The 23,757-nt window shown below is 50.2% G+C and overlaps 2 protein-coding genes across 6 annotated transcripts in view; one reads left to right on the plus strand and one right to left on the minus strand.

The window, feature by feature from the left end:
- The window catches only part of Zcwpw1 (zinc finger CW-type and PWWP domain containing 1), a 218,144-nt gene that overhangs the window by 73,189 nt on the left and 121,198 nt on the right, over positions 1–23,757 (minus strand). The gene's annotated exons all lie outside the window — the stretch shown is intronic.
- Nyap1 (neuronal tyrosine-phosphorylated phosphoinositide-3-kinase adaptor 1) lies at positions 2,370–13,630 on the plus strand. 4 transcript variants are annotated; one of them, NM_001107132.1, is given in 7 exon segments: positions 2,370–2,917; positions 4,173–4,324; positions 5,818–6,173; positions 7,112–8,626; positions 9,489–9,695; positions 10,389–10,498; positions 12,584–13,549. In NM_001107132.1, coding segments are annotated over 6 exon segments (2,508 nt in total). In that variant the 5' UTR covers positions 2,370–2,917; positions 4,173–4,256; the 3' UTR covers positions 12,836–13,549.

The raw sequence follows: 23,757 nt of genomic DNA on the forward strand, positions 1-23,757 counted from the left end.
TAGTTTAGTAGAGTGCTTGCCTCATATAAATAAAGACCAGGGTTCCATCTCTAGCATCGGTAAACTACTGTAAATTACACACCTGTAATCCCAGCACTCTAGAGGGAAGGGTTATTCTTGGGACAGTGAATAAGAGGCTAGCCTGGGCTACATAAGATTCTGCCAAAAAAAAAAAAGTAGTTTTTTTTTTCTTTTCTTTCTTTTTCTTTTTCTTTTTCTTTTTTTTTTTTTTTCCGGAGCTGGGGACCGAACCCAGGGCCGTGTGCTTGCTAGGCAAGCGCTCTACCACTGAACTAAATCCCCAACCCCAAAAAAGTAGTTTTAAGCCTTCACCTTTTCTCAAAGGGAAGAAAGATGGCATGAATGCAGATATTCAAAGAGGGAAATTGAGGCTCAGAAGCATTTCATTGTTTCTCTACAGCAGAATTCAGGTTTCTATGGGGATATCTAGACTCCTTGCTTTGACTCACATAATTTTTTTTTAAGACAAGGTCTTAATAGCCCAAGCTGGTAGCCAAGTAAATCCTGATTCTTCTTTCACACAACTGAGTCCAAGAATTACAAACGCAGCCGCCACACCTGACATTCATGGAAACTTCTCATCACCTTTCTTATCGTGGTAGACTCAGTGCTCGTGAGTTAACCTAGGCATGCTAGTTCAGTTCAACACTTCACTGTTGAGCTTCGGAACACACTGGCCTTGAACTCAGAGGTCTGCATGCCTCTGCCTTCCAAATGCTGACAAAAGGATGCCCCAATGTGCCCGTCTTACAGTTTATTTGGTGTGTGTGTGTGTGTGTGTGTGTATGTGTGTGTGTGTGTGTTTGGTTGTGGGAATGTGCCCATTGGTGCAGGTGCCTGAGGCTGCTGGGCAATCTGATCCTCTGAAGCAGGTATTACAGGGAGTTGTGAGCCACTCAGTGTGGGCGCTGGGAGCTGAGCTCTAGTCTTCTGCAAAAGTAGTATGTGCTTGTTTTTAAGGATAGGTAAATGTTGGGGGGGGGGATGGGTGACACACACCTTTTTTTTTTTTTTTTTTTTTTTTTTTGGTTCCTTTTTTCGGAGCTGGGGACCGAACCCAGGGCCTTGCGCTTCCTAGGCAAGCGCTCTACCATTGAGCTAAATCCCCAACCCCGACACACACCTTTAATCCCAGCACTCGGATAGCAGAAGTAGGCAGATCTTTGAATTCTAGGCTGGCCTGGTCTACAGAGTGTGTCCCAGGACAGTCTAGGCTACACAGAGAAACCCTGTACTGAAAAACGAAAATCAAACAAAAGCAATTCCTTCCCCTCTCTTGTCTATTTATTCTTTATCTCTTTGTTAAAATTCATCCAGCACTCAGGAGGCAGAGGCAGGTGGATCACTGTGAGTTCCAGACCAATCTTGTCTACGAACTGAGTTCCACGACAGCCAGGGTTACACGCAGAAAAATCTTGTCTGAAGAAAAAAAAAAAAAAAAACAAAACACACTCTTTCTTCTCTTGTCTGTCTTGCTTTAGCCATAGTAAAGAATGGCTGTAGTAGCCGGGTCCTGTAGTCCAGGAAACAAGCTTCCCACATACGCTTACTCCTCCAGACTGCATCCCTATATGGGGCTGTTGATTTACAAAGTGCTTACAACCCTCTTCCTTCCTAAGGTCTTTATTTATAGTCTCACGCAGGCCATGTTGGCTTTGAACTTGTGTAGCAGAGGATGACCTTGAACTGAAGGTCCTCTCGATTCCACCTGAGGAATGCTGGGATCACAGGTGTCTGCCACAGCGCGCCAGGCCTCCAGTAAGGTTAATCAAGGCAAGTATGACATGAGACACAGCTCAGACAAGCAGTGAGATCTGCTTGAAGCCACATAGCACACCTGCAAAGATTTTGCCGCATTGAAAGCATCCACAGGTACCAGGGATTAGGATGTACATATTTTGCAGGGATCTTTTTTTTTTTTTTCAGTCATTGGAGGATACAGCCGAGTTCTCCTCGATGCCAATTTACCCAACCACAAAGCTATGTGTTGAAGCTAATCCAAGCAAGGAATTTGTCAGAGGGCTGATGAGAAAAGGTTAACGGAGGGGAGGGGTGAGGTCACATCCCTAACCACTCCCAAGTAGTGGTCTCCAGTACAGACCAACCTAGTGCGCGCAGATCCTGGCGGGCGGCGCCCACGGAGTCAAAGGTTAGTAAGGGATGACTTGGACCGCGGGGGCGGACGTGCGGAAGACTTTGAGCCCCACACGGTGGAACAAGGTCCGGGCGCCTGGGAGGCTGCAAGGGGAGGAGGCCCAGCACCAAGCCAATCCCTCCCCGCACCTAGGGCGGGGTGGCGGGGTGGGGGCACGGCCCGGGGTAGGCCAAAGGAGCACGCCCCCTGCTGAGCAGATGCGCTGATCTCGGGGCAGGCGACTCGGAGTCCCTCTGCCCGCCTCACCGCTTGGCAGCCGCAGCCTCCCACCCGGGAACACTAAGGCGCACGGGGTTCGCGGGTGGGTGCAACCTCCAGGCTCCCGCTGGGGGGCGCCGCTGAGCACCCCGCTCCGCTCTGCTTAGGGATTGGGAGACCCAACCCAGCACAGCACCGCTGAGTAGGGGGCGCGGGTTGGCGAGGACCAGACGCCCGAAGGCTGGGGAGCGGGACTCCCACACCCCAAGACCTTCCTCTCAAGATCCCCTGTACGCTCCGCAGTCCCTGCATCCTCCACCCCAACCTCCTGGTGCAGCGCCACACCGCCGTTCCCGCTCTGTCCTTGGAGGGTGTGGAAGGGTGGGTTTGGGGCCGGGGGCGGGTCTGGGGGCGGACCCGGAGGCGGGGCTGTCTCTGCGGCAGGGCCCAGTTCGGCTCCCCCGGTCTCTCTCTGTCTCTCCTCCTCCCTCCTCCTGCTCCGGGCGGAGCCCGGCATGGGGGGGCCGGCGCCCGGCAGGCCAGGTACGGTGATGTAGAAACTGGGGAGGCTTCATGCGGGGAGGTGGTGATGGGGGGACTAGGGGTAGGGAGGATTGGCGGGGCGAGAGGCGGAGACACCCAGGGTAGCAGGACAAGGGGAAGAGGAGGGGGTGCCCCGGGAACCTGGGGCCCTTGGATGGAAAAAGGGGGGGGGGAATGAAGCAGGCCAGGTTTGGAACAAACTGGGGAAGGAGGAGGACGGCTGTGAGGAGGGGCTCCAGGGAGGAGACGTGAAGCTGAAGGCGAAAGGGAGAGAGTGTGTTTGGGGGAAGGGACGCAAAGCGCAGGTATGGAGGCCGCAGCACAGAAGGTTGCTATGGGGCCAGGCTGGAGACCCCCGCCCCCGCCAGGGTGGGATTCAGGGGCGGGACTACTAGGGGGAAGCCGGGGTTCTCCCAAATCCTGGAGCAGACAGAAGGTAGATTGATTTGGGCTATCAGCAAGAGGAGGGAGGCAGAAACCATTGCCGAGGGACCAGAGAGCTCAAATAGAGGTGGACGGAGGTCCAGGCCCAGGATTGGAAAAGCGGGGACTCCAAAGAGTGAAGGTAGATGGACGGGTGGAATTTTAGTTATCCAACTCAGTATCGCCATCCTTCCTTCAGCATCCCCACCCTGTCCTGATGAACCCCCCACTAAACCTCGGGCCCAAAAGAGGGTAGCAAGCCTAACTGCCCCCCCCCCTGGTTGGGTGTGATGTACGCAAGTAGGCCCCGAGCACAACTTGTCTGAAGGTGTGGCCAATTCCATAGCAGATTTGTGTGCTAGAGGTCTGTGTGTATCGGTGGGTGTGTCTGTGGGTGTTTATGTCTGTGTGTTTGTTGTTCCTGGGTTTGTGTTTACCTGTGCCCCTTTATGTCTGTCCCTGTTTGTAGATCTAAGTCTGTCGCTGGTGGTGTGTCTAAATATGCTGTGTCCCTACAGAGTTGCTGTATGCTTGAGAGGTCTGTCTGTGGTGGTTCAGGATCTATTTACACAGAATGGGAATCTGTGTCAACCTGATCTCTCAGTGTCTGTGGCTCCAAACACCTTTGTCAGGGTGTGTGATTCCGGACACACACACACACACTTCTATGGCTGGCTGGATGGGAGGGGTCCCCTAAGCTGTACTGGAAATTCTGTGCCTGTGTTTTCCTCTTCTGAAGACCCAAATCATGTCTCTGTTCCTCTTTCTTTTTTTCATTCCTCCCTCCCCAACCATATCCTTCTTTTTCTCTCCACCCATTCCCTTTATCAAGTGGATCCGGGACCCAGGGAGGGCCGCCCCCCGGGCCTGGTGGCATTAAGCAGGGCCCCTCAGCCCCCACCTCTTGTCCCACGACATGAACCTTCTCTACCGAAAAACCAAGCTGGAGTGGAGACAGCACAAAGAAGAGGAGGCCAAAAGGAGGTAAGGCTGAGCCCTCGACTGTCCCACCCATGGCCTGTTGCACTCAGACCTGCCCCTTTCGCTTAGCCACAGCCCTTGCTGGTCTCGTCAGCTTTGTCATCAAAGACAGTTCTTTTCCACAGATTTTCTGTTTAGCTGCAAATGCACATGCTTGGTCCCAGCCTTGTCCCTGCCTTCGGGAGACAGGGTAGCCAGAGTGGTGACTTCCGGCTTTGAGAACCTTAGTGGCTTGTCCCCATGCCTAGGGGCCCGAGTCCCTCCTTCCTGACTCTTTTTTTCTGTTATTTTTGAGAACTAGCTGCTGATTTTCCCCTTGTCACCTGACCTTGGAAAGGGCAGGCCCCACCATCCTCACGGGGTCCAGGGAGAGAGTCATTTTAGGGACCTCAAAGAGCATTTATGTCATCCCCTACCAGTCTCCTATTGGAGTGACTAAATGACAGAGAGGGGTGTGTGTGTGCGTGTGTGTGTGTGTGTTAAAGGATTTATAGGCTAAGTATTGCAGAAGAGTCAGGTGGAGTCCCCATGCCCCTCCTCCTTGCGTTTCCACCAACCCTTTTTCCTGACCTCCGAGGCACCCATGCTGTTTCCCCCATCTCCTCTTCCCGCTTCTCTTCCCTCTTGACTACACAGCCTCTTGGAGCCTGAGTCAGAACCACCTCCCTGCTCTCTCCATCCCTCCTCGAAACTGTGGGGTTTAATTCTTGCTGTTAATTAGATTAATCAGAGCGATCACTACAGCGATCTCTCCCTAATAAAGGGTTAGTAGACAGGGCCTTAATGAGAGCCCACCCCACAGCAGCTTCTCCCCTCTTCGCTGCCAGCCACCCCCCCCCCTTCACTCACCCAGAGGAGAACTCGGGGACAGAGAAAGGGAATAGAAGTGAGCTGAAGAGGCTGACAGAGAGAGGGCAGCAGAGAGAGAGAGAGAGAGAGAGAGAGAGAGAGAGAGAGAGGCTCTGATGATTCAGACATCACACCCTGCCTCTGGGAGAAGAGACCTGTGGTGTGACAGAGGCCACTGTACATAGTACCTGGGCATGAAGAGAGGCTAGACGCCAGGTGGGCCAGCATGTGCAAGGAGCCACAGTGGCAGGTGTGGCTGTTTGTCTGTCATGTGGCTGTTGCCTGGATTGTACCTTTTTCCACATAACAGGCTGTGGACTAGTTAGGTGGTGAGTTGGCACCAGGGACACTGTCTTATATATACACCATTTCTTTCATTTCTGACATTATATGCTGTCCCTGACCCTAACCCATTGCCTGGCTTTTCTTAAATCCAAAGAATCTACCTGAAAACACTCCTACCTTAACCCTTCAGATGTCCCTACGACAGGCTCCTATCTGCCTCACTGGGTAAAACAGTTGTACTCTTGAAAATGTTCTGTGCTCCTGAGATGGAGGATGGCAAGGTAGAGAGGCTTGCCGTCTAGAGGCTTGCCGTCTAGAGGCTTGCCGTCTAACTTCTGCCCCGTCCTGTGTTCTCTCCCTAGCTCCAGTAAGGAAGCAGCCCCCACAGGCCCGGTGGGGTCTGGGGCTGTCCCAGGGCCTGGGGTTCGAGTGCGGGACATTGCCTCGCTTCGACGGTCTCTCAGGATGGGTTTCATGACAATGCCCGCGTCCCAGGAACACACCCCTCACCCCTGCCGCAGCGCCATGGCCCCACGCTCGCTCTCCTGCCACTCGGTGGGCAGCATGGACAGTGTGGGTGGTGGGCCTGGAGGAGGTGGAGGAGGGCTCCTGGAGGACAGTAGCACCCGGAGACCCCCAGCTAAGCCGCGGAGACACCCCAGCACCAAGCTCAGTATGGCAGGGCCAGGGGCCGAGACACCGCCTAGTAGGAAAGCAGGTGAGACGACCACCCTGTTCCCCATCCACCTTGTTCCCCATCCCTCTTCAGAGGAAGCTGGCAACAGCAGGAACCATTCCAGCCCGGGGGTGGGTGGGGTGGGGGGTTGGCTCTGGGAGGGTTCATTCAGGCAAAAGCCAAGGAAGTGGAAGGTTCCATTCCCAAAGAAATGGGGGGTTTCTTTTGGATGGACCTCAGATGAACCATTCAAGGGCAGGAGACACTCCCTAAAAAGCAGCTGTTAGGAAATGACCCAAAGGTGAGGAGGAACTGCAGATTCTGGTAGGCAGCTGAGGTAGGAATTGTAAGATTATAGCTTATGGTGTGTGGTGAGACCCAGTCTCCAAAAAAAAAAAAAAAAAAGCAAAAGTAAACAAACAAACAAAGCTGGCCCTGGTGGTCAACCTTAGTCCTAGTGCTCTGAACTACATACGGAATTCTAGGCTAGCCAAGGCTACATGGCGAGACCCTGTCTCAAACAAACAAAACAGGAAGGAGGGAAGGAAGGAAGGAAGGAAGGAAGGACGGACGGACGGACGGACTGACTGTGGACTGCCTTATAGAAAAGAAACTGGGCTCTGTCTGAGTTGTGGAAAAAAATGAATAGTCAAATATGTCCTTGAAGTTGGGTCAAGAGATTAGAAAGGAATTTTCCCCCTTTATTATGAAATGAAAGGCCACCCTGGGCAACTTAGAAATCCTATCTTAAAAGAGAAAAAAAAATCAGGAAAAAAAACTGGGGATGTATTTCAAAAGTAGAGCCCACTTGCCTAGAATCCCCAGGGAGGGGCTGGGGGCGTGGCTCAGTGGTAGAGCCCCTGCCTAGAGTCCCCCAGTGAGGGGCTGGGGGCGTGACTCAGTGGTAGAGCTCTTACCCGGCTTGTTAGGTGCTCTATTCCATAAGCTCCATTTCTTTTTTCTTTTTCCCACCCTATTAGGCTCCCAGAAGCCAACCCCTGAGTGCCGTGAGTCCAGCCGGAAGGTTCCTCCACAGAAACCCAGGCGAAGCCCCAATACCCAGCTGTCTGTGTCCTTCGATGAGTCTTGTGCCCCAGCCCCATCTCCTCGAGGGGGGAATCTGCCCTTGCAACGCCTCAGTAGGGCTTCTCGAATAGCTGGAGACCTGGATGCAGGTGCCCAGGAAGAAGAGCCCGTGTACATTGAGATGGTAGGGGATGTCTTTCGTGGAGGAGGACGAAGTGGAGGAGGTCTGACGGGACCTCCTCTTGGAAGTGGAGGTCCAACCCCACCAGCTGCGGCCGATTCGGACTCTGAAGACAGTGAGGCTATATATGAAGAGATGAAATACCCTCTGCCTGAAGAGACGGGAGATGGCAGGGCTAACGGGCCTCCTCCATTGATGGCACCCTCCCCTCCACAACAGCCTCATGTCCTCCAGCCTCACCCCCACCCCCATCGCCGTCCAGCTTCAGCCCTCCCAAGCCGGAGGGATGGGACACCCACCAAGACCACCCCTTGTGAAATACCCCCACCCTTTCCCAACCTCCTTCAGCATCGGCCTCCACTTCTGGCTTTCCCTCAAGCCAAGTCTGCTTCACGAGCCCCTGGCGATGGGGTCTCGAGGCTTCCGGTTCTCTGCCACTCCAAGGAGTCAGCCGGTTCCACCCCAGCTCCCCAAGTGCCTGCACGAGAGCGGGAGACACCTCCCCTGCCGCCTCCCCCTCCTGCTGCCAACCTGCTATTGCTGGGACCCTCAGGCCGAGCCCGGAGCCACTCAACACCGTTGCCACCCCAGGGCTCTGGCCAGACCCGGGGAGAGCGGGAGCTCCCCAACTCTCACAGCATGATCTGCCCCAAGGCAGCAGGGGTACCGGCAGCCCACCCTGCCCCAGCAGCCTTGCTCCCCGGGCCCCCCAAGGACAAGGCCGTGTCATACACCATGGTGTATTCTGCAGTAAAAGTAACAACACACTCGGTCCTGCCAGCTGGTCCACCCCTGGGTGTTGGAGAGCCAAAGACGGAGGAGATCTCAGTTCTTCACGGAATGCTGTGTGCCAGTTCGAGGCCCCCTGTCCCAGGGAAATCCAGCCCCCACAGCGGGGCTATGGGTTCAGCGGCCGGGGTTCTCCACCACCGCAGCTGCCTGGCCTCCCCCCACAGCCTTCCGGATCCAACTGCAGGCCCCCTGACCCCCCTCTGGACCTACCCAGCCACAGCAGCTGGGCTCAAGAGACCCCCTGCCTATGACAGTCTCAAGGCTGGGGGGGTGCTGAGTAAGGGCTGTGGAATGGGGGCACCATCCCCCATGGTCAAGATCCAGCTACAAGAGCAAGGGACCGATGGGGGCGCCTTTGCTAGCATCTCCTGTGCCCATGTTATCGCCAGCGCGGGGACGCCAGAAGAGGAAGAAGAGATGGGTGCCACATTTGGGGCAGGCTGGGCTCTGCAGAGGAAGGTCCTATATGGAGGACGGAAAGCGAAGGAAGTGGACAGTGAGTGAGGAGCCGAGACCGGTGTGGGATGCTGCTAATGGTTTGGCAAAAATTACGGTTGGGGTAAATTTTGAAGGAGGGTATTTAGAATCTACAGACCTATTGTCCTGACTTGGAAAGTTTTCTGGGAGACCAGAAAGATGGGGATGGGGAGCAGATGGATGGAGCAGGAAGACGTCTCTGAATGTGTTCAGGAAAAGGTAGGAAGGGCTGGGATAGAGGCTGAGGTAGAATCCGGACTCATCCTGCTCCACCCTCTGCCCCTCCCTTACTCGGGCTGCAAGGGTGTGTGTTTGTGAGTGTGTGCACACTAGGAGCTAAACACAGCTGCCTCCCAGCCATTACCATGGCAACCTATCCAGACAGGAGTGAGAGGAGAGGGAGGCCCCTACCGTTGCCAGGCAACGCAATGCTCTGCCAGGTCTGCTCTCAGAGATGGGCTTAGTTCACATCCAGCCCTTCCCCCAACTCCATACACTCAATGGCCCCCCCACTGCCTCTTTGGGATCTGAATTTGGGATTCTCTCCCTATTGAGACTCAGCGCCCCTGTTTCCCAGGGTGTTCATTCTAACCCTATCTGGACCTGGAGAGGTTTCAAAGCTAAAGCCCCAAAAGGTTTTTCTGAACACAGTACATAAATGTGCACTTATATATGATTCTGAGCCCCGGGGATAGGAACAATGGGTAGAAGGTGGCAGGCCTGGGTCTAGCGTGTGTGTGTGTGTGTGTGTGTGTGTGTTGGGGGAATGAGAGGCAGATCCTTTCCCATCTCTGTTGTAATTTGCAGAAGGGCCACCCATGTTGAGGATCGAGGCCCCTCCCCATGCAGACACTGAGCTTTTTTTGTTGTTGTCACAGCAGAAGAGGACGGTGCCCGGGCCTGGAATGGCAGCACAGAAGGTCCAGGCAAAGTCGAGCATGAGGACAGGGGCTCTGTGGCATCAGGGATTCCCGTGAGGAGCCAGGGGGCAGAGGGTCTGCTGGCCAGGATCCACCATGATCGAGGAGGGAGCCGCACAGCGCTGCCGGTCCCTTGCCAGACTTTCCCAGCCTGCCACCGGAATGGAGGTGACACCTTGCCCTCATACTTCATATACAGAGATGGGTGGGTCAGGAATTCTCCAGGGTCTACCTTGGACTGCCCTGCCTGACACACTATCAACTCCATGTCTACCTTTGAAAAATATTTCTTGTAATTTGAATGGAACACAGAAGTTCCCACAGGCAAGGCAAGCTGCTCTACCACTAATCCATACTTCTGCCCCTCACTGGTAAATTCTAGGCAGGGGCTCTCCCATTGAGCCACACCCCTAGCCCCTCCCTGGGGGGTTCTAGGCAGGGCCTCTACCACTGAGCCACACCCCCAGCTCCTCACTGGGGGATTCTAGGCAGGTGCTCTACCACTGAGCCACGCCCCCAGCTCCTCACTGGGGGATTCCAGGCAGGTGCTCTACCACTGAGCCATGCCCCTAGCCCCTCCCTGGGGGATTCTAGGCAGGGGCTCTACCATTGAGCCACACCCCAGCCTGGGGTATTCCAGGCGGGGCTCTACACTGAGCTACACCCCAGCCCCTCACTGGGGGATTCCAGGTGGGGCTCTATTACTGAGCTACATGCCCAACCTAAAGACCTTTATCTTAACACTGTATCTCCATCTCATCTTTGATGAGGCAGGGGACCAGTTGGCCCACAGCGTCCTCTGGGAGGTGAGGGACTAGGCATCTGTGGGTCTCTCTTCTCATCTTTGGTTTTTGGGTCTAGATTTCACAGGAGGGTACCGCCTGGGCCGTTCTGCCTCCACCTCTGGAGTCCGTCAGGCTGCGCTCCATACCCCTCGGCCCTGCAGCCAGCCCAGGGATGCCCTGAGCCAGGTAAGATCTGGTCTTTTATCTTTGGAGGAGCAGATAGAAAAGAAGGCTTGGATGTAAAAAGAAAGACAGACACTTACTCATGGTATTCTGTGATCTCAGAAGCTAAGACAAGAATTCATCTAGAGTTGAAGGCCAGCAATTCTGTCTCAAAATACCAAATTGAAAAGCAAATTAATAAGTAAGAGAACAGGGCAAATACCTATAATCCCAGCTTGGGATGTGGAAGGAGGGGGATTGGGAGTTCAAGGTCCTCCTCCCTATTGAAAAGAAAGAAAGGGGGCTGGAGAGATGGCCAACCAGTTACAAGCATGTTCTCTTGCAGAGGACCTGAGTTCAATTCCCAGCACCCACATTGTGCAGTTCACAACTGTCTGTAACTCCAGCTCCGGGGGATCCAGTGTCCTCTTCTGGCCTCTAAGGCCACACACACAGCACATACTCATGCAGACACATACACAAATAAATTGGAAAAATCATAAAAGAAAAAAAAAAGTGGGCTGTGAAATGGTTTAATGGGTGAAGGTGCTTGCGGCCAAGCCTGATGACCTGGGTTTAAGCCTGGGAACCTACACAGGAAAGGGAGAAGTGACTCTCAGAAGTTGCCCTCCGACCTCCTTGAACTGTGGCTGTGTCATCACAAGAGGAGTGAAATAGTGGTTTTTTTTTTTTTTTTTAAATGGAGTTAGTAAATACGCAGGAAAGGAAAATGAACAGAAAAAAGAAAGAAAAGAAAAGAAAGTCAGTTGGGAGACTGACCAGTGTGACCTGCACGGGCTGACGGGGACAGGGACTGAGGGCAGGGAGGCTAATAGCTTCCTTGATGGGCTACTTGGTTACGTGCTTACAGAAGCGGGATCTCGGGTGGCGGCAAATCTGGGAAGTGACTTGTCTACCAGGTATCTTTAGAAATTTAGGAAAAGGCCCCTTTCTATATCAAATTTGAAAAATTCATGTCTGGTCTAGAAAGACTAGCTTTTAGTTTAGTTTTTGTTGTCATTGTCCTTGTCATTGTCCTTGTCACTGTTGGTGTTTCCGGGCAAACTCTGTCCTGAAGGTCACTCTGTAGACCACGCTGGCCTCTGTTTCCCAGTGCTGGGATCAAAGCCGTGTGCCACCACAACCTGATATTTGCTCTTTTTTTAAAAATTTATTTATTTATTATATAGAAGTACACTGTAGCTGTCTTCAGACACACCAGAAGAGGGCATCAGATCCCATTACAGATGGTTGTGAGCCACCATGTGGTTGCTGGGATTTGAACCCCAGGCCTCTGGAAAAGCAGCCAGTGCTCTTAACCGCTGAGCCATCTCTCCAGCCCAATATTTGCTCTTTTTTAAAAATTTATTTATTTATTTATTTATTTATTTATTTATTTATGCAGAGTCATATAGTCCTGGCTGTCCTGGAACTCATGCAGATCAGGCCAGCCTTTAACTCATGGAAATCTACCTGCCTCTGCCTCCCAAATACTGGAATTAAAAGCTGTGATTCAATGCATAGCCCAGCTTTTGTGTTAGAGCGTTTCACGAATATATTCCAGAGTGGCCTCCAACTCCCTGTGTAGCTGAAGACGAGTTTGGTCCCACTCCCAGAACACTGGGGTTACAAGAATGAGCCTCAAGGCCTGATTTAGGAGGGGCTGGGCATTCGAAGCCGGGCTTGGTGAGTGCTAGACAAGCACTCTTTATCGTCACCTGTTCTGTCAGCCACGTTCCTAGCACCATAAGATCTTTTATTCTTCTAAGTTAAATATGTTCCTTGATAATTTCATATGCATATTATGCATTTTGATTATATGCTCACCCCCACCCAGTCTCTCTCCCACTCCCGAGCTTGCCCACATTTGTGTCTTTTTGTTTTGTTGGAAGACAGGTCTTTAAAGGGCTCCTTCCTCAGGGTCAGGCAAGTCTAGTCTAACACAAAGTGCCTTACTGGGGAAAGGGTGCCCAAGGTAGAACCCTGTGCCCATCACACCCACAGCCTGGGAGAGGGTTTGCTTCTGAGATAGGTTGTTGGTTTGATCACAAGGTCCTTGACCCGCCCTGTGCCACATATTTTTTTTCTCTCTGGGGGCTCCCTACACAGACACACCCTGTGCTGCCCCTGCCCCTGCCACCCCAGCCGGCCCGGGAGCGCGATGGCAAACTTCTAGAGGTGATCGAGCGCAAACGCTGCGTGTGCAAGGAGATCAAGGCACGCCACCGTCCCGACCGGGGGCTCTGCAAGCAAGAGAGCATGCCTATCCTCCCCAGCTGGCGGCGGGGCCCTGAACCCCGCAAGTCTGGTACCCCGCCCTGCCGGCGGCAGCACACGGTCCTCTGGGACACTGCCATTTGAGGAATACAGGGGCGGCTGGGACGCCTGGATTGGGAGGGGAGGGGCCTGCCCAGGTCTACTTAAGACTTGAGAGATGGAGAAGTGGGAGGAAAGGTTCCTACTAGGCCCATCATGGGGGGCTTGGGGTGCCAGCAGCAGCCCAAGCAATTTGGGGGAGGAGGAGGGTTTGCTTGACGTTGGCAGGAAGAGTGTAGACTCCTCTTGAAGTGAAGGCCAAGGTGGAGATCTCCATGGGGGAAGTAGGGAAGGGTTTGGAAGAAGCTGGGGGTGGGGCACATAGGAGACAGACTGGAGTAACAGGGAAACTAGCTCTTTTATTGAGAGCCTGGGGGAGTGGGGAAGGGTATTTATTTTGCTATTTATTTTAGTCTGGAGGGCAATTCTGGGCCCTTCTGACCTACTCCTGAGCAGGAGGTGGAGACCCAAGGCTAAATTTGCACTCTCCCCAAGGCCAGTGCCTGAAAACCTCTGCTATCCTTGCCCAGCCAAAGGGAGGGAGGAATGCGGCTGCTTTCGGAGCAGAGTCAGAAGGCAGAGAGGCCCAGACAGTGACAGTATTTATAGTTTTCCCAGAATTTGGTAGTGAGTGTGGTCTGCTGTAAAACAGGCATTTTATTTAGTTCTGGGGTAAGGGTCTAGCCAGGGATGGGTGGGATGTTTGGGGAAGAGGGAGAACTTAAGTGGGTGGAGGGGGGAGCGGGGTATTTATTTAAATTAAAAAAAAAAAGAGCTGTCAGGAACTTTTTTTAAATTCCTTTCTTTTCAGAATAATATATTAAAAGACTCATGATCCTAGAGCTGGCTTCTTATATTCCCCCACACCCTCTGTGTGCTCTGTCTTTTATACATGCTCCTTTTCCCACAATGCCCTGGGTGGGTGGGAGTCCAAGGTGTCACGGGGAGCCACCATGACCAGTCACAAAGAAAGGCAGTCTCCGGTAAGTGGGAATTCCATTATGCTACCCATTCCTTAAGTTCCTCGTGTGTGTGTGTGTGTGTGTGTGTGTGTGTGTGCCCCCTAGCATGTGCATCATGTGTTTGCATGTGTGTACCCAAGTATGGAGGTCAGAGATGGATCTTGGGGATCTGCCTGTTTCCAACCAGGATTACAGAATTTTCACTTGGAGGCTTGGAATCCAAACTTCCATTGAGCCATCCCCCAGACTCCAGTCACTCCATTTTCCCTGAGCATCTGCTGTGTCCCTGACAGTGTACTGATGCAGAATGCCCAGACTGTGAGGTTGGTATTCTGTTGATCTTGCAGTCTACTCTGGGAGCCGGAACTCCCAGGCTCCAATAGACACTGATGCAGGGCTGACAGAGAGAAAAAGAGGTGTTGGTCATCTAGGAACACTAATAGATCAGCTAAGAAGGCTGGGGGTGTAAGTCTGCAGTAGATCTCCCAGGGAAGGGGTTCACAGGCATGGCTCAGCAGTAGAGTTCTTATCCAGTATCTCCCGGTGAGTGGCTTAGCACTTGTCTAAGTTTATTGCAAGCCTAAGGGTTCGATCACCTGTACCACCAATAATAAATAATGGTGAGGCATCATGTAGAGTACAGAAAGATCGATGGCAGTGCTCTGCAGGTTTTTAGAATTGAGAGCACCAATTAGAAATAATGAGGGCGGGGTGAGTGCATACCTTCAACCCCAGCGCTTGGAAGGCAGAGTTCCAGACCAACCTGGTCTACAGAGTGAGTTCTGGGTCATCCAGGGCCACACAGAGAAACCCTGTCTCAGAAAAAAGAAAGAAAGAAAGGAAGAAAGGAATTGTAGCTTGAGAGATGAGGTACGATACAGAGGTTGGAGGTACAGCCCTGCAATACCCGCCTTTGGGAGACAGAGGGAGGAAGATCCAAGTTCAAGGCCTGCCTGGGCTATATCACAAGACCCTGTCTCCAGAAACAAAAGCAACAAAACCCCCTCAAGCAGTAGATATTTTTATGCCTAGTTAGAAAAACAAACAGAAGACAGGTATAGTGCGTGCCTATAACCCCAGCACTTACAAGGTAAAGTCAGGGGCGATCAGGGAGTTCAAGGTCATAGTTCAAAGCCAACCTAGGCTATATAGAAGACTCTGTTAAGAATTGGAAAAGGCCGGAGAGATGGCTCAATGGTTAAGTGCACTCCCGCTCTTATAGAGGTCCTGGATTTGACTCCCAGGACCCACATGTTGTCTGACAGTTGTCTGTAACTCCAGTTCCAAGAAAATAGATCTGATGCAGTCCTTTTGGTATCCAAGAGCACCAAGCATATGCACAGTACACAATGTATGTGCACACATACATATACATACATATATACGTTTAAAGAAAGAAAGGGGGCTGTTAAGATGGTTTAACAGGTAAGGGTCCTTTCTGCCGAGACTGAGGCCCTTGTTTTGATCCACGGGACTCACATAAGAGCGGGAGAGCATTAACTCCCACAGGTTGTTCCATGACCTCCACACGCACATCGTGACACGCACACTCACACAGACACACATAAATAAAAATCAGAAACACCAAATAGAAGTAAGTAATACGTCAATAGTGGCAGTAAAAGATCATAATATGGGGACGTGGTTCATGTGGTAGAGTGCTTACCTAATTCATTAGAGCCCTGGATAAGCGCATACCAAGTCTGAGGTCTGTGTTCAGGAAAGGAAAGCCATTATACATCTGGGACTAACTTTAATAAGAAATATATATGTTGTTGTAAAATTATAAAAAAATAAGGGGTTGGGGATTTGGCTCAGTGGTAGAGCGCTTACCTAGGAAGCTCAAGGTCCTGGGTTCGGTCCCTAGCCCTGAGGGGGGAAAAAAAACAGTAAAAAAAAAAAAAACAGTCTTTTACCCGCTCTAGGTCCAGCACTGTGGTGCCCCAAGATATCTGCTAGATATCTTAGCAGAAACAAACACATGAAACACATCCCAACTCCGTGGCGGCGGCTCAGTGTCTCCAGCCGCCGCACACTTTCCTACACTCAAATCGTCACATGAAAGAACACACAACACAATAACCTTTGACCCAATTGGTAAGATATAATTGCCCACCTAAACATACAAAGCCCAATAGACATCCATCCTTTTTTTTTTTTTTTTTTTTTTTTTTTTTGAGCTGGGAACCGAACCCAGGGCCTTGTGCTTGCTAGGCAAGCGCTCTACCACTGAGCCAAATCCCCAACCCCCGACATCCATCCTTTAAGAACATTAATAACAACCTGTAAATACCCAGAGTGGAATCTTAACACCAGCTTCCATTTTCTCTCCACCGCGGCTGCCTCTCTGTCCCTCCTGTCTCTCCTCTTCCTTCAAACTTTTCTCCTGCCCGTTCTTCCTTCTAGTCCAATGACAGGCCTCCTTCTATCCTGTATCTGCCCTCACCTGTATTTTACAAATTAAATGGGGAGAAGGTTCTGGTGAAGTCATGTGAGTCCTGAGTGTGTGACTAGGCAGCTGTCCTTGGGGCAGTGGAATTAGCATCAAATAGATAACTCTAAATCATTAGATAACTCCAGGACAAACCCCACAAATAGAGAACCCTAAATCCCTATCAGATCAATCAATAAAACCAACATCTTCCAAAGTCTCTGTAAAAAGGGGAATTTGAGAGCTGACTCAGCAGATCAGAGCACAGGCTCCTGTCAAGGATCCAAGTTTGGTTCTCAGCACCTTCGTGATTCACAAAGGTTTATAAACATCTGTATCTCCAGTTCCCAAGGAATCTGACATCCTCTTCTGATCTCATGGTGCCCAGGACATAACGGGCAAGCCAACATATAAAAATAAAATAAGTAAATCTAAAACTAAAAGTGGATAAATGAAAATACCTGGAGTGAGAGCTCAGGGGTAAAGGTAGCTTGCTGCCAAGTCTAGTGTACCAAGTTCGATTCCCAGAACCCATACAAAGGTAGACAGAAGAAATGGACTCTGCCCATTTGTGCTCTTACCTTGACAGAAGCAGGGTGCTACGAATGCACACACATGCACGTGTGCGTGCGCACACACACACACACACACACACACACACTTTAAGCAAAAAGGTAAGATTTGAATAAGCAGGGAGTAATGGCTTGTCCGTACATTTAAACAGCTTGATATAAAAGATGACAGTCTTCAAGTGAATTTACCACAGCCCAAAGGGAATTATTTGGGAAACTTGCTAAAATGTGAAAGTTCATCGAGAACGATAATGGGGAAAACCAGAACATTCTGAAACAGAGTAACAGGGTGACCTGCCTTACTGAACACCGAAGTATAAAACCGGAACAAGCCGGCCCTAGAACAGAACTCAAATAACAAAGAGCTCCTCAGATAAGGAGCCCAGAGAGACCCTTGCGTCTAGAACTGACTAGAAAGGGGGCTCGTTAGAAAATGGTTAGGAAGGGAGCAGTTAGTTTCTGCAGGGTGTTTGTGATCCAGCACTGGGGAGACGGAGGCAGGAGGATGAAAAGTCCAAGGTCATCCTCTGCCACTAAGCTAGCTTCAGGCTAGCCTGGGCTACAGGAGACACTGTTTCAAAACAAACATATTATGTCGTGAAGAATTAACCAGTTAGGAGAGGTGTATAAGAGGCTGTGGCTCTCTTTGATGGATTTGTCCTCCAGAACTAATCCTGTGACCTAATGAAGTAGTCCCTGCATGAGAGAGCTAATTGAAGCGTTGCTGGAATTAATGAAGAAAACGACCCCCAAAGTTCATCAGGCTAACATTGGCTAAAGAATTAAAAGGACCGAAGGTGGGGTTGGGGATTTAGCTCAGTGGTAGAGTGCTTGCCTAGCAAGTGCAAGGCCCTGGGTTCGGTCCCCAGCTCCAAAAAATAGAAAAGAAAGAAAAAAAAAAAAAAAAGGACCAAAGGTAGAATAGAATAAGCAACAGAAGCTGTGGGATGGAATGTGGAAGATACAGATATTCTGCGCACCGTTCTCAATATTAGTGAAGGAAACTGAACAGCCTGTGGGCAAGGCATACAGAAAGAACACTCTAGAAAGCACGTTTTTGTTTTGTTTTGTTTTGTTTTGTTTTGTTTTGTTTTTTGAGCTGGGGACCGAACCCAGGGCTTTGCGCTTCCTAGGTAAGCGCTCTACCACTGAGCTAAATCCCCAGCCCCGTTTTGTTTTGTTTTTAAGAATTATTTATTTTATGTATGTGAGTACACTGTAGCTGTCTTCAGACACACCAGAAGAGGGCATCAGATCCCATTACAGATAGTTGTGAGCCAACATGTAGCTGCTGGGAATTGAACTCAGGACCTCTGGAAGAGCAGTCAGTGCTCTTAACCACTGAGCCATCTCTCCAGCCCGTGATAATGTTTTAAATTAAGGATATGGCGATAGCTCAACACTGTAAAGTGCTTGCTGAGTGAGAAGGAAGACTGAGTTTGGCTAGGCATAGTGGCACCTGCCTTTAATCCCAGTGCTCTGGTGGCAGAGGCAGGCACCAGCCTGGTCTACAGAACAAGTTCCAGAACAACCACGCTATTATGCACAGAAACTCTGTCTTGAAAAACAGAAATATAACAAAACAAACAGAAGATTGAGTTTGACCCCTAGAGTCCACAAAAAAGCCATGTGCAGTGGTTCACACTTTTAATCCCAGCCCAGAGGAGGAGGCGAAGCCAGGAGGATCCCTAGGGCTCACTGCTAGCCAGCTGGCCTAGCCTAGAATTGGTGGGCTCTAAGCCATCAAAGAAGCTCTTCTCTCAGGAAACAAGGTGAGTGACACCTGAGGGTGGCACCCAAAGTCGACCTCTGGCCTCCATGTTTGCACTCACACCCACATACATTGGGTGCAAACACAGACACACAAAGTTCACTCTCGGGTGCCCTGAGAGATGTTGGGTCTCCCAGAGCTCGAGTTAGAAGTGCTTGTGAGCTCCTGGTATGGAAATCAAACTTGGCTCTCACTACTGAGTCTGGTGGCGCATGCCTTTAATCCCAGCACTCAGGAGGCAGAGGCAGGTGGATCTCTGAGTTCCAGGACAACCAGGGCTACATAGAGAAACCCTGTCTTGGAAAATCAAATAGGTAGGTAGGTAGGTAGGTAGGTAAGAAGATAGATAGATGGATGGATGGATAGATAGATAGATAGATAGATAGATAGATAGATAGATAGATAGATAGATAGATAGTCAACAGAAAGATGGTTGATAGATGATATCTGGACAGATAGATGGATGATAGATAAATGATAGATAGATAGATAGATAGATAGATGATAGATAAATGATAGATAGATAGATAGATAGATAGATAGATAGATAGATAGATGATAGATAGATAGGCAGTCAACAGATAGATGATTGATAGATGATAACTGGACAGACAGATGGATGATAGATAAATGATAGAAAGATAGATAGATAGATAGATAGATAGATAGATAGATAGATAGATAGAAAGATAGATAGATGAGAGAGAGAGAAAAGTAGGTAGACAGAGAGGGGGGGGAGAGGAAGAGAGAGAAGTAGGTAGACAGACAGACAGGTAGATAGATAAAAGTTTGCTCAGGATCATGGAGAGGGCTCAGCAGGTGAAGAGGCTTGCAGCCAAGCTTGAGGACCTGAGTTTGATCCCTGGAGCCCACATGAGAGAGGACAAGAGTCAACTCTGAGTCGGCCTCTGCCTTCTCTACCCCCACTATGATATGTGGGTACCACATGTACATGCACAAAATAGTAAGTGTAAGACTTAAAGTTCTCTTGAGTCATGTGTGGTGGCTCACATGTGTAAACTCAGCAGGGACCTTGGATGCTGAGGCAGGAGGATGATGGTTGGTGCAAGGACAGCCTCAGTTACATAGTTCCAGGACAGTGTGGATTGCAGCATAAAACTCTTTCAAAAAGTTGTTTTCTCACTTTGGCAGCAGATATACTAAAAATTGTTAGGACGTCGCAGAAGCGTTGCATGTCCCTTGTGCAGAGATGATGTGAAAAGAAAAGCTCACATAGTGCACTCCTGAGATGATCTGGGGAACCCAGTGGGGTGGATGTTTGATGATCTTATGGGACTTTATTAATTTGGGTGCATTGCGTGCTACATAGTATTGTGGCCGTGTCCTCGAGAGTCCTAAAGTCCTAATATGGTGCTGACATACGGGTAAGTGGTTCATATGGGGCTTGGCACTTCCTTCAAAGTGAAATGAGAAGAGGAAAGATGCCCATGGTAGCCATGAGCAGTCCCCAGAGGCAGGACAATGGGCACATGGGTGTCCACTGAAAATGTTTTTGTCTGCCCACGAGTCTGTTTGAAATTTTCCACAATTTTCAAAAGTGTTTATTTTAACTCAGTATGACGAGTCGAAAAATTTTCCTCCTTTGGGGGAAAAAAACAAATGAGTGCTGGGTATAGCTAGCCCAGGAAGTCTCTTCTGTCCCAGACAACCCTGGCTCTAAAAATACCTGCCCCCTTTTTTTTTGACAATCTGATGTAGCCCAGGCTAGACCCAAAACAACTATGTAGCCCAGGATGACCTTGAATGTCTAATCCTCCTACCTCCATCTTTTGCACACTGAGAGTACAAGCTTAAGTCAGCATGACCAATTTAATGCAACGCTGGGCCTTGAACCAAGGGCTTCATGTATGCTAATTAAGCACTCTAGCCACAGAGTTGCTTACTCAGCTTCTAAGCAGTAATCATCCTTTGGTTTTTTTTTTCCAGAAGTGATGTACGTGTGTGTGGTAGAAAATTTGCAGGCACTAAAAAAGCAGAACTACGGGGCTGGGGATTTAGCTCAGTGGTAGAGCGCTTACCTAGGAAGCGCAAGGCCCTGGGTTCGGTCCCCAGCTCCGAAAAAAAAAGAACCAAAAAAAAAAAAAAAAAAAAGCAGAACTACAACTATCTATTTCCACCGCCCACAAGTTACAGTTCACTGTATGTGGCAGAAAACTTTCTCTGCGTATGTGTATTTATATTCAAAACAAAATCAGGTCATGCAGCACGTTTTAAAATGTATGTAGCTGTTAATACTTTGGGGGGGGGTGGCACTGGTGTTGGGGTCAGAAGACAAGTTCATGGATCAGGCCGGCTTCCACAGCTCCTTGAGCTGTTTTGAGCCATCTTGCCAGCCCCACAGGTTTTGCAAGTCAGGGTTCCTCTGTGTAGCTCAGGCTAGCCACAAACTTTTGGTCATCTTCCCTCTGAGATTACACAGAGCTGGCACTGCAGGTAAGAGCTACTGTTTCCTAACCAGCTTACTCCGAGTCTCCAGCACTGGAATTGCAAGTGGTTATCACAACACCACTGAGGTTCTGGGAATCTAAACCTGGTCCTCACATTCAGGTAGCAAATCTTTTAATTGCTGAACCATCGCCTCAACCTCTTGATCTTTAGGGAAAAAATTTTTTTTGTGTGTGTAGTGCCAGAGGTGGTGGTGGGGATGGCGCTTGAGAGGCAGAGGGAGACAGATCTCTAAGCTTGAGGCCAGCCTGGGCTACTCAGAGAAACCCCATCTTGAGAAAAAGAATCTTGTGTGTACACGATGCATATGTGTACGCACACCATTGTGTGTACAGTGGCTGTGCGTGTACCCCAGCATACATGCGGGTGCTAGAGAACAGCTTCCAGCATTCACCTTTTACCCCTTTTTCTGTTGCTGCTGCTGCCGCCCAGTGAACTCAGTCTCCCATCTCACGGGACGGACACTGGGATTAGAGATGCGTGTGCCATGGTGCCCATGGGCTCTGAAGGTTCTTACTCAGGCTTTCTGTGGGACAGACTATCCTTCTGGTCAAACTGTCACCATCTTCATGAGTTTGGCAGTGCCTGCTTGCCAAAGATCGCCACTGCTGGGCTTGTTGACTGTTGACCTCCTCTCACTGAAGGAGGTAGGGGGACCCTCACAAGAACACCCTGCCAGGCCTTCCAACTAGTGTGCGATTCTGCCCTAATTGTAGGTGCTTTAAGATCTGCCCTAAGCTCACTTACACTCTTGCCCATAACCACCACTGCTCTGTAAATAAACCTGAGAAGCTCTTTGGTTCTCCTGTGTGAACACTGGTGGAATCTCCGTTTACCCTTCATTATCTCCTTCATTTATTGGTCTGTCATCTGGACTTCAGGAGGGAGGGTAGATGTTTACGTGTCTCCCAGGGAAGGGACGTTTAGCAATATTTTCACATGTTTGAATCTCACATTTCTGTGGCAAGTACTTTACTCCGTGGGCCGTCTCTCGCGGCCTTCCACAGTTCTTTGGTTTTAGTTTGTAGTATGTTATTTATTTACTTTTATATGTGGGTAGGTATGCACACAAGTGTACATGTGCCCCAGAATGGGTGGAGATCAGAGGACACCTTGTGGGGTTCCCTTCTTTTCTTCCATGACGTGAGCCTGGAGAATCAAACCGAGGCCATCAGCCATGATGGCAAGTGCCTTAGCTCCTGAGTGATGGATAACTTTGGACCTTTTTGGTTTCAAGACAATGTTTTACATAGCTCAAGTTGGCCTTGAGCTTCCGACGACGTAGAAAGGATGACCTTGAATTTCTGATCCTCCTGCCTCCACCTCCCCAGAGCTAGGATTACAGGAGTGATTCACCACACTGGGTTGTTCCCGTTGTCCTGACTTGTGGAATAGCCTGGGCTAGTTGCCCTGGAAAAGATAGAATTCTTGCATGGGCTTGGTTACTTCCTAAAAACACCACTTACAGCTCACAGGAAGTGAGATCTCGAGGATCCCAGCACTTCCTGTTCAGGCTTTGGCTTCGGTTGTTCACGCACTAGTGGAGTGATAGTCCACGGTGAGTGTCCACCTTCCGTGTCTCTCTTACCTCCACGAGGGTGCACAGCATGCTGTCTGCATGCATCCAGCCCACACTCTGTCCTCCGTCACCACCCCAGGCCAATCTCTGGTTACCAGAAATGGCTGACAGCCAGAACCGGGTCCGAAGTTCCAGAATGGCATTGCCACCATATCGAAAACTTTCCGCTGACCAGATGGTGACCTTTTGTGACTGTGTTTGCGTTCCTTCCTGAAATCTCAGGGATGGGTGGGACAGGGACATGCACACAGTCCAGAAACTTCCATCACGAGGGGGGGAACCCGGAAAAGCTAGAATCAGGGGAAAATTTTAAATGTATGCATTATTTAATTTGAGCCCCTCCTATCTGAGCTTACTCGACCCATCTAGCAATCTAAATGATATCTCTGGACTCGGGTCATAAAGTGTCACGGTTGATCTTCTTAGAGACAACGGCAAAAAAGATAACAGAAAACACTCCCTCTTCCCCCTCTCTGCACTTCACTGTTGGGCTGAATGAGTAACAAGATCTGGAGGAAAAACCCACCATCTTCTCCCACTGTTTGGTTTTGTTTTGAGACATATTCTCAGCTATGCAGACTGACTTCCAACTCATTATATAGCCCAGGATGGTCTTGAACTCGTGACCCTTCCTCCTCCTCCTCCTCCTCCTCTTCCTCCTCCTCTTCCTCTTCCTCCTCCTCCTCCTCCCCCCCTCCTTCTCCCCTCTCCTCCTCCTTCTGCCTCCCAAGTACTGAAATGACAAGTGTGTGCCGTCGTATCCAGCTTCCTTCTCTTATACCATCCCCCCTTGGGTGTGGTGTTTTGTTAGAAGCAAGGTCTCATGGAGCTCAGTCTGGCCTCTAACTTGCTGTGCAATCAAGGATAACCTTCTTCCTGGTCCTCCTGCCTTTGCCTCTCATGAGCTGGGATCTCAGGTGTGCGTTATCACACTGGGCTCTCTCGCTTTCCTTCGTAGCTCAGTGAATCAAGAGCGCTATGAATGGGACCTTCCTTTCTTGCTTTTTCAAAGATCTATTTGTGTACGTGTGTGTGTGTGTGTATGCGTGTGTGCGCGCGCATGTGTGTCCATGGATGACAAGAGTAGGGTGTTGTATCCCCTTGGAGCTGGGGTTATAGGCAGTTATGAACCACTGATCTTGGGTAGTTAACCAAGCTCCGGTCCTCTGGAAAAAAACAGAGCAAG

The sequence above is a fragment of the Rattus norvegicus genome, chromosome 12 (genome assembly GCF_021556685.1).
Source record: "Rattus norvegicus strain SHRSP/BbbUtx chromosome 12, alternate assembly SHRSP_T2T, whole genome shotgun sequence".
Taxonomy (NCBI): domain Eukaryota; kingdom Metazoa; phylum Chordata; class Mammalia; order Rodentia; family Muridae; genus Rattus; species Rattus norvegicus.

What these genes read in the sequence shown, in the direction of transcription:
- Nyap1 (XM_087578327.1), top strand. Translation starts at nt 4,257, where the DNA reads ATGAACCTTCTCTACCGAAAAACCAAGCTGGAGTGGAGACAGCACAAA. An exon ending in GAAAGCGAAGGAAGTGGACA is followed by an intron (nt 8,627 to 9,485) that starts GTGAGTGAGGAG and finishes TTGTTGTCACAG; the next exon opens with CAGAAGAGGACGGTGCCCGG. An exon ending in CCAGGGATGCCCTGAGCCAG is followed by an intron (nt 10,499 to 12,583) that starts GTAAGATCTGGT and finishes CTCCCTACACAG; the next exon opens with ACACACCCTGTGCTGCCCCT.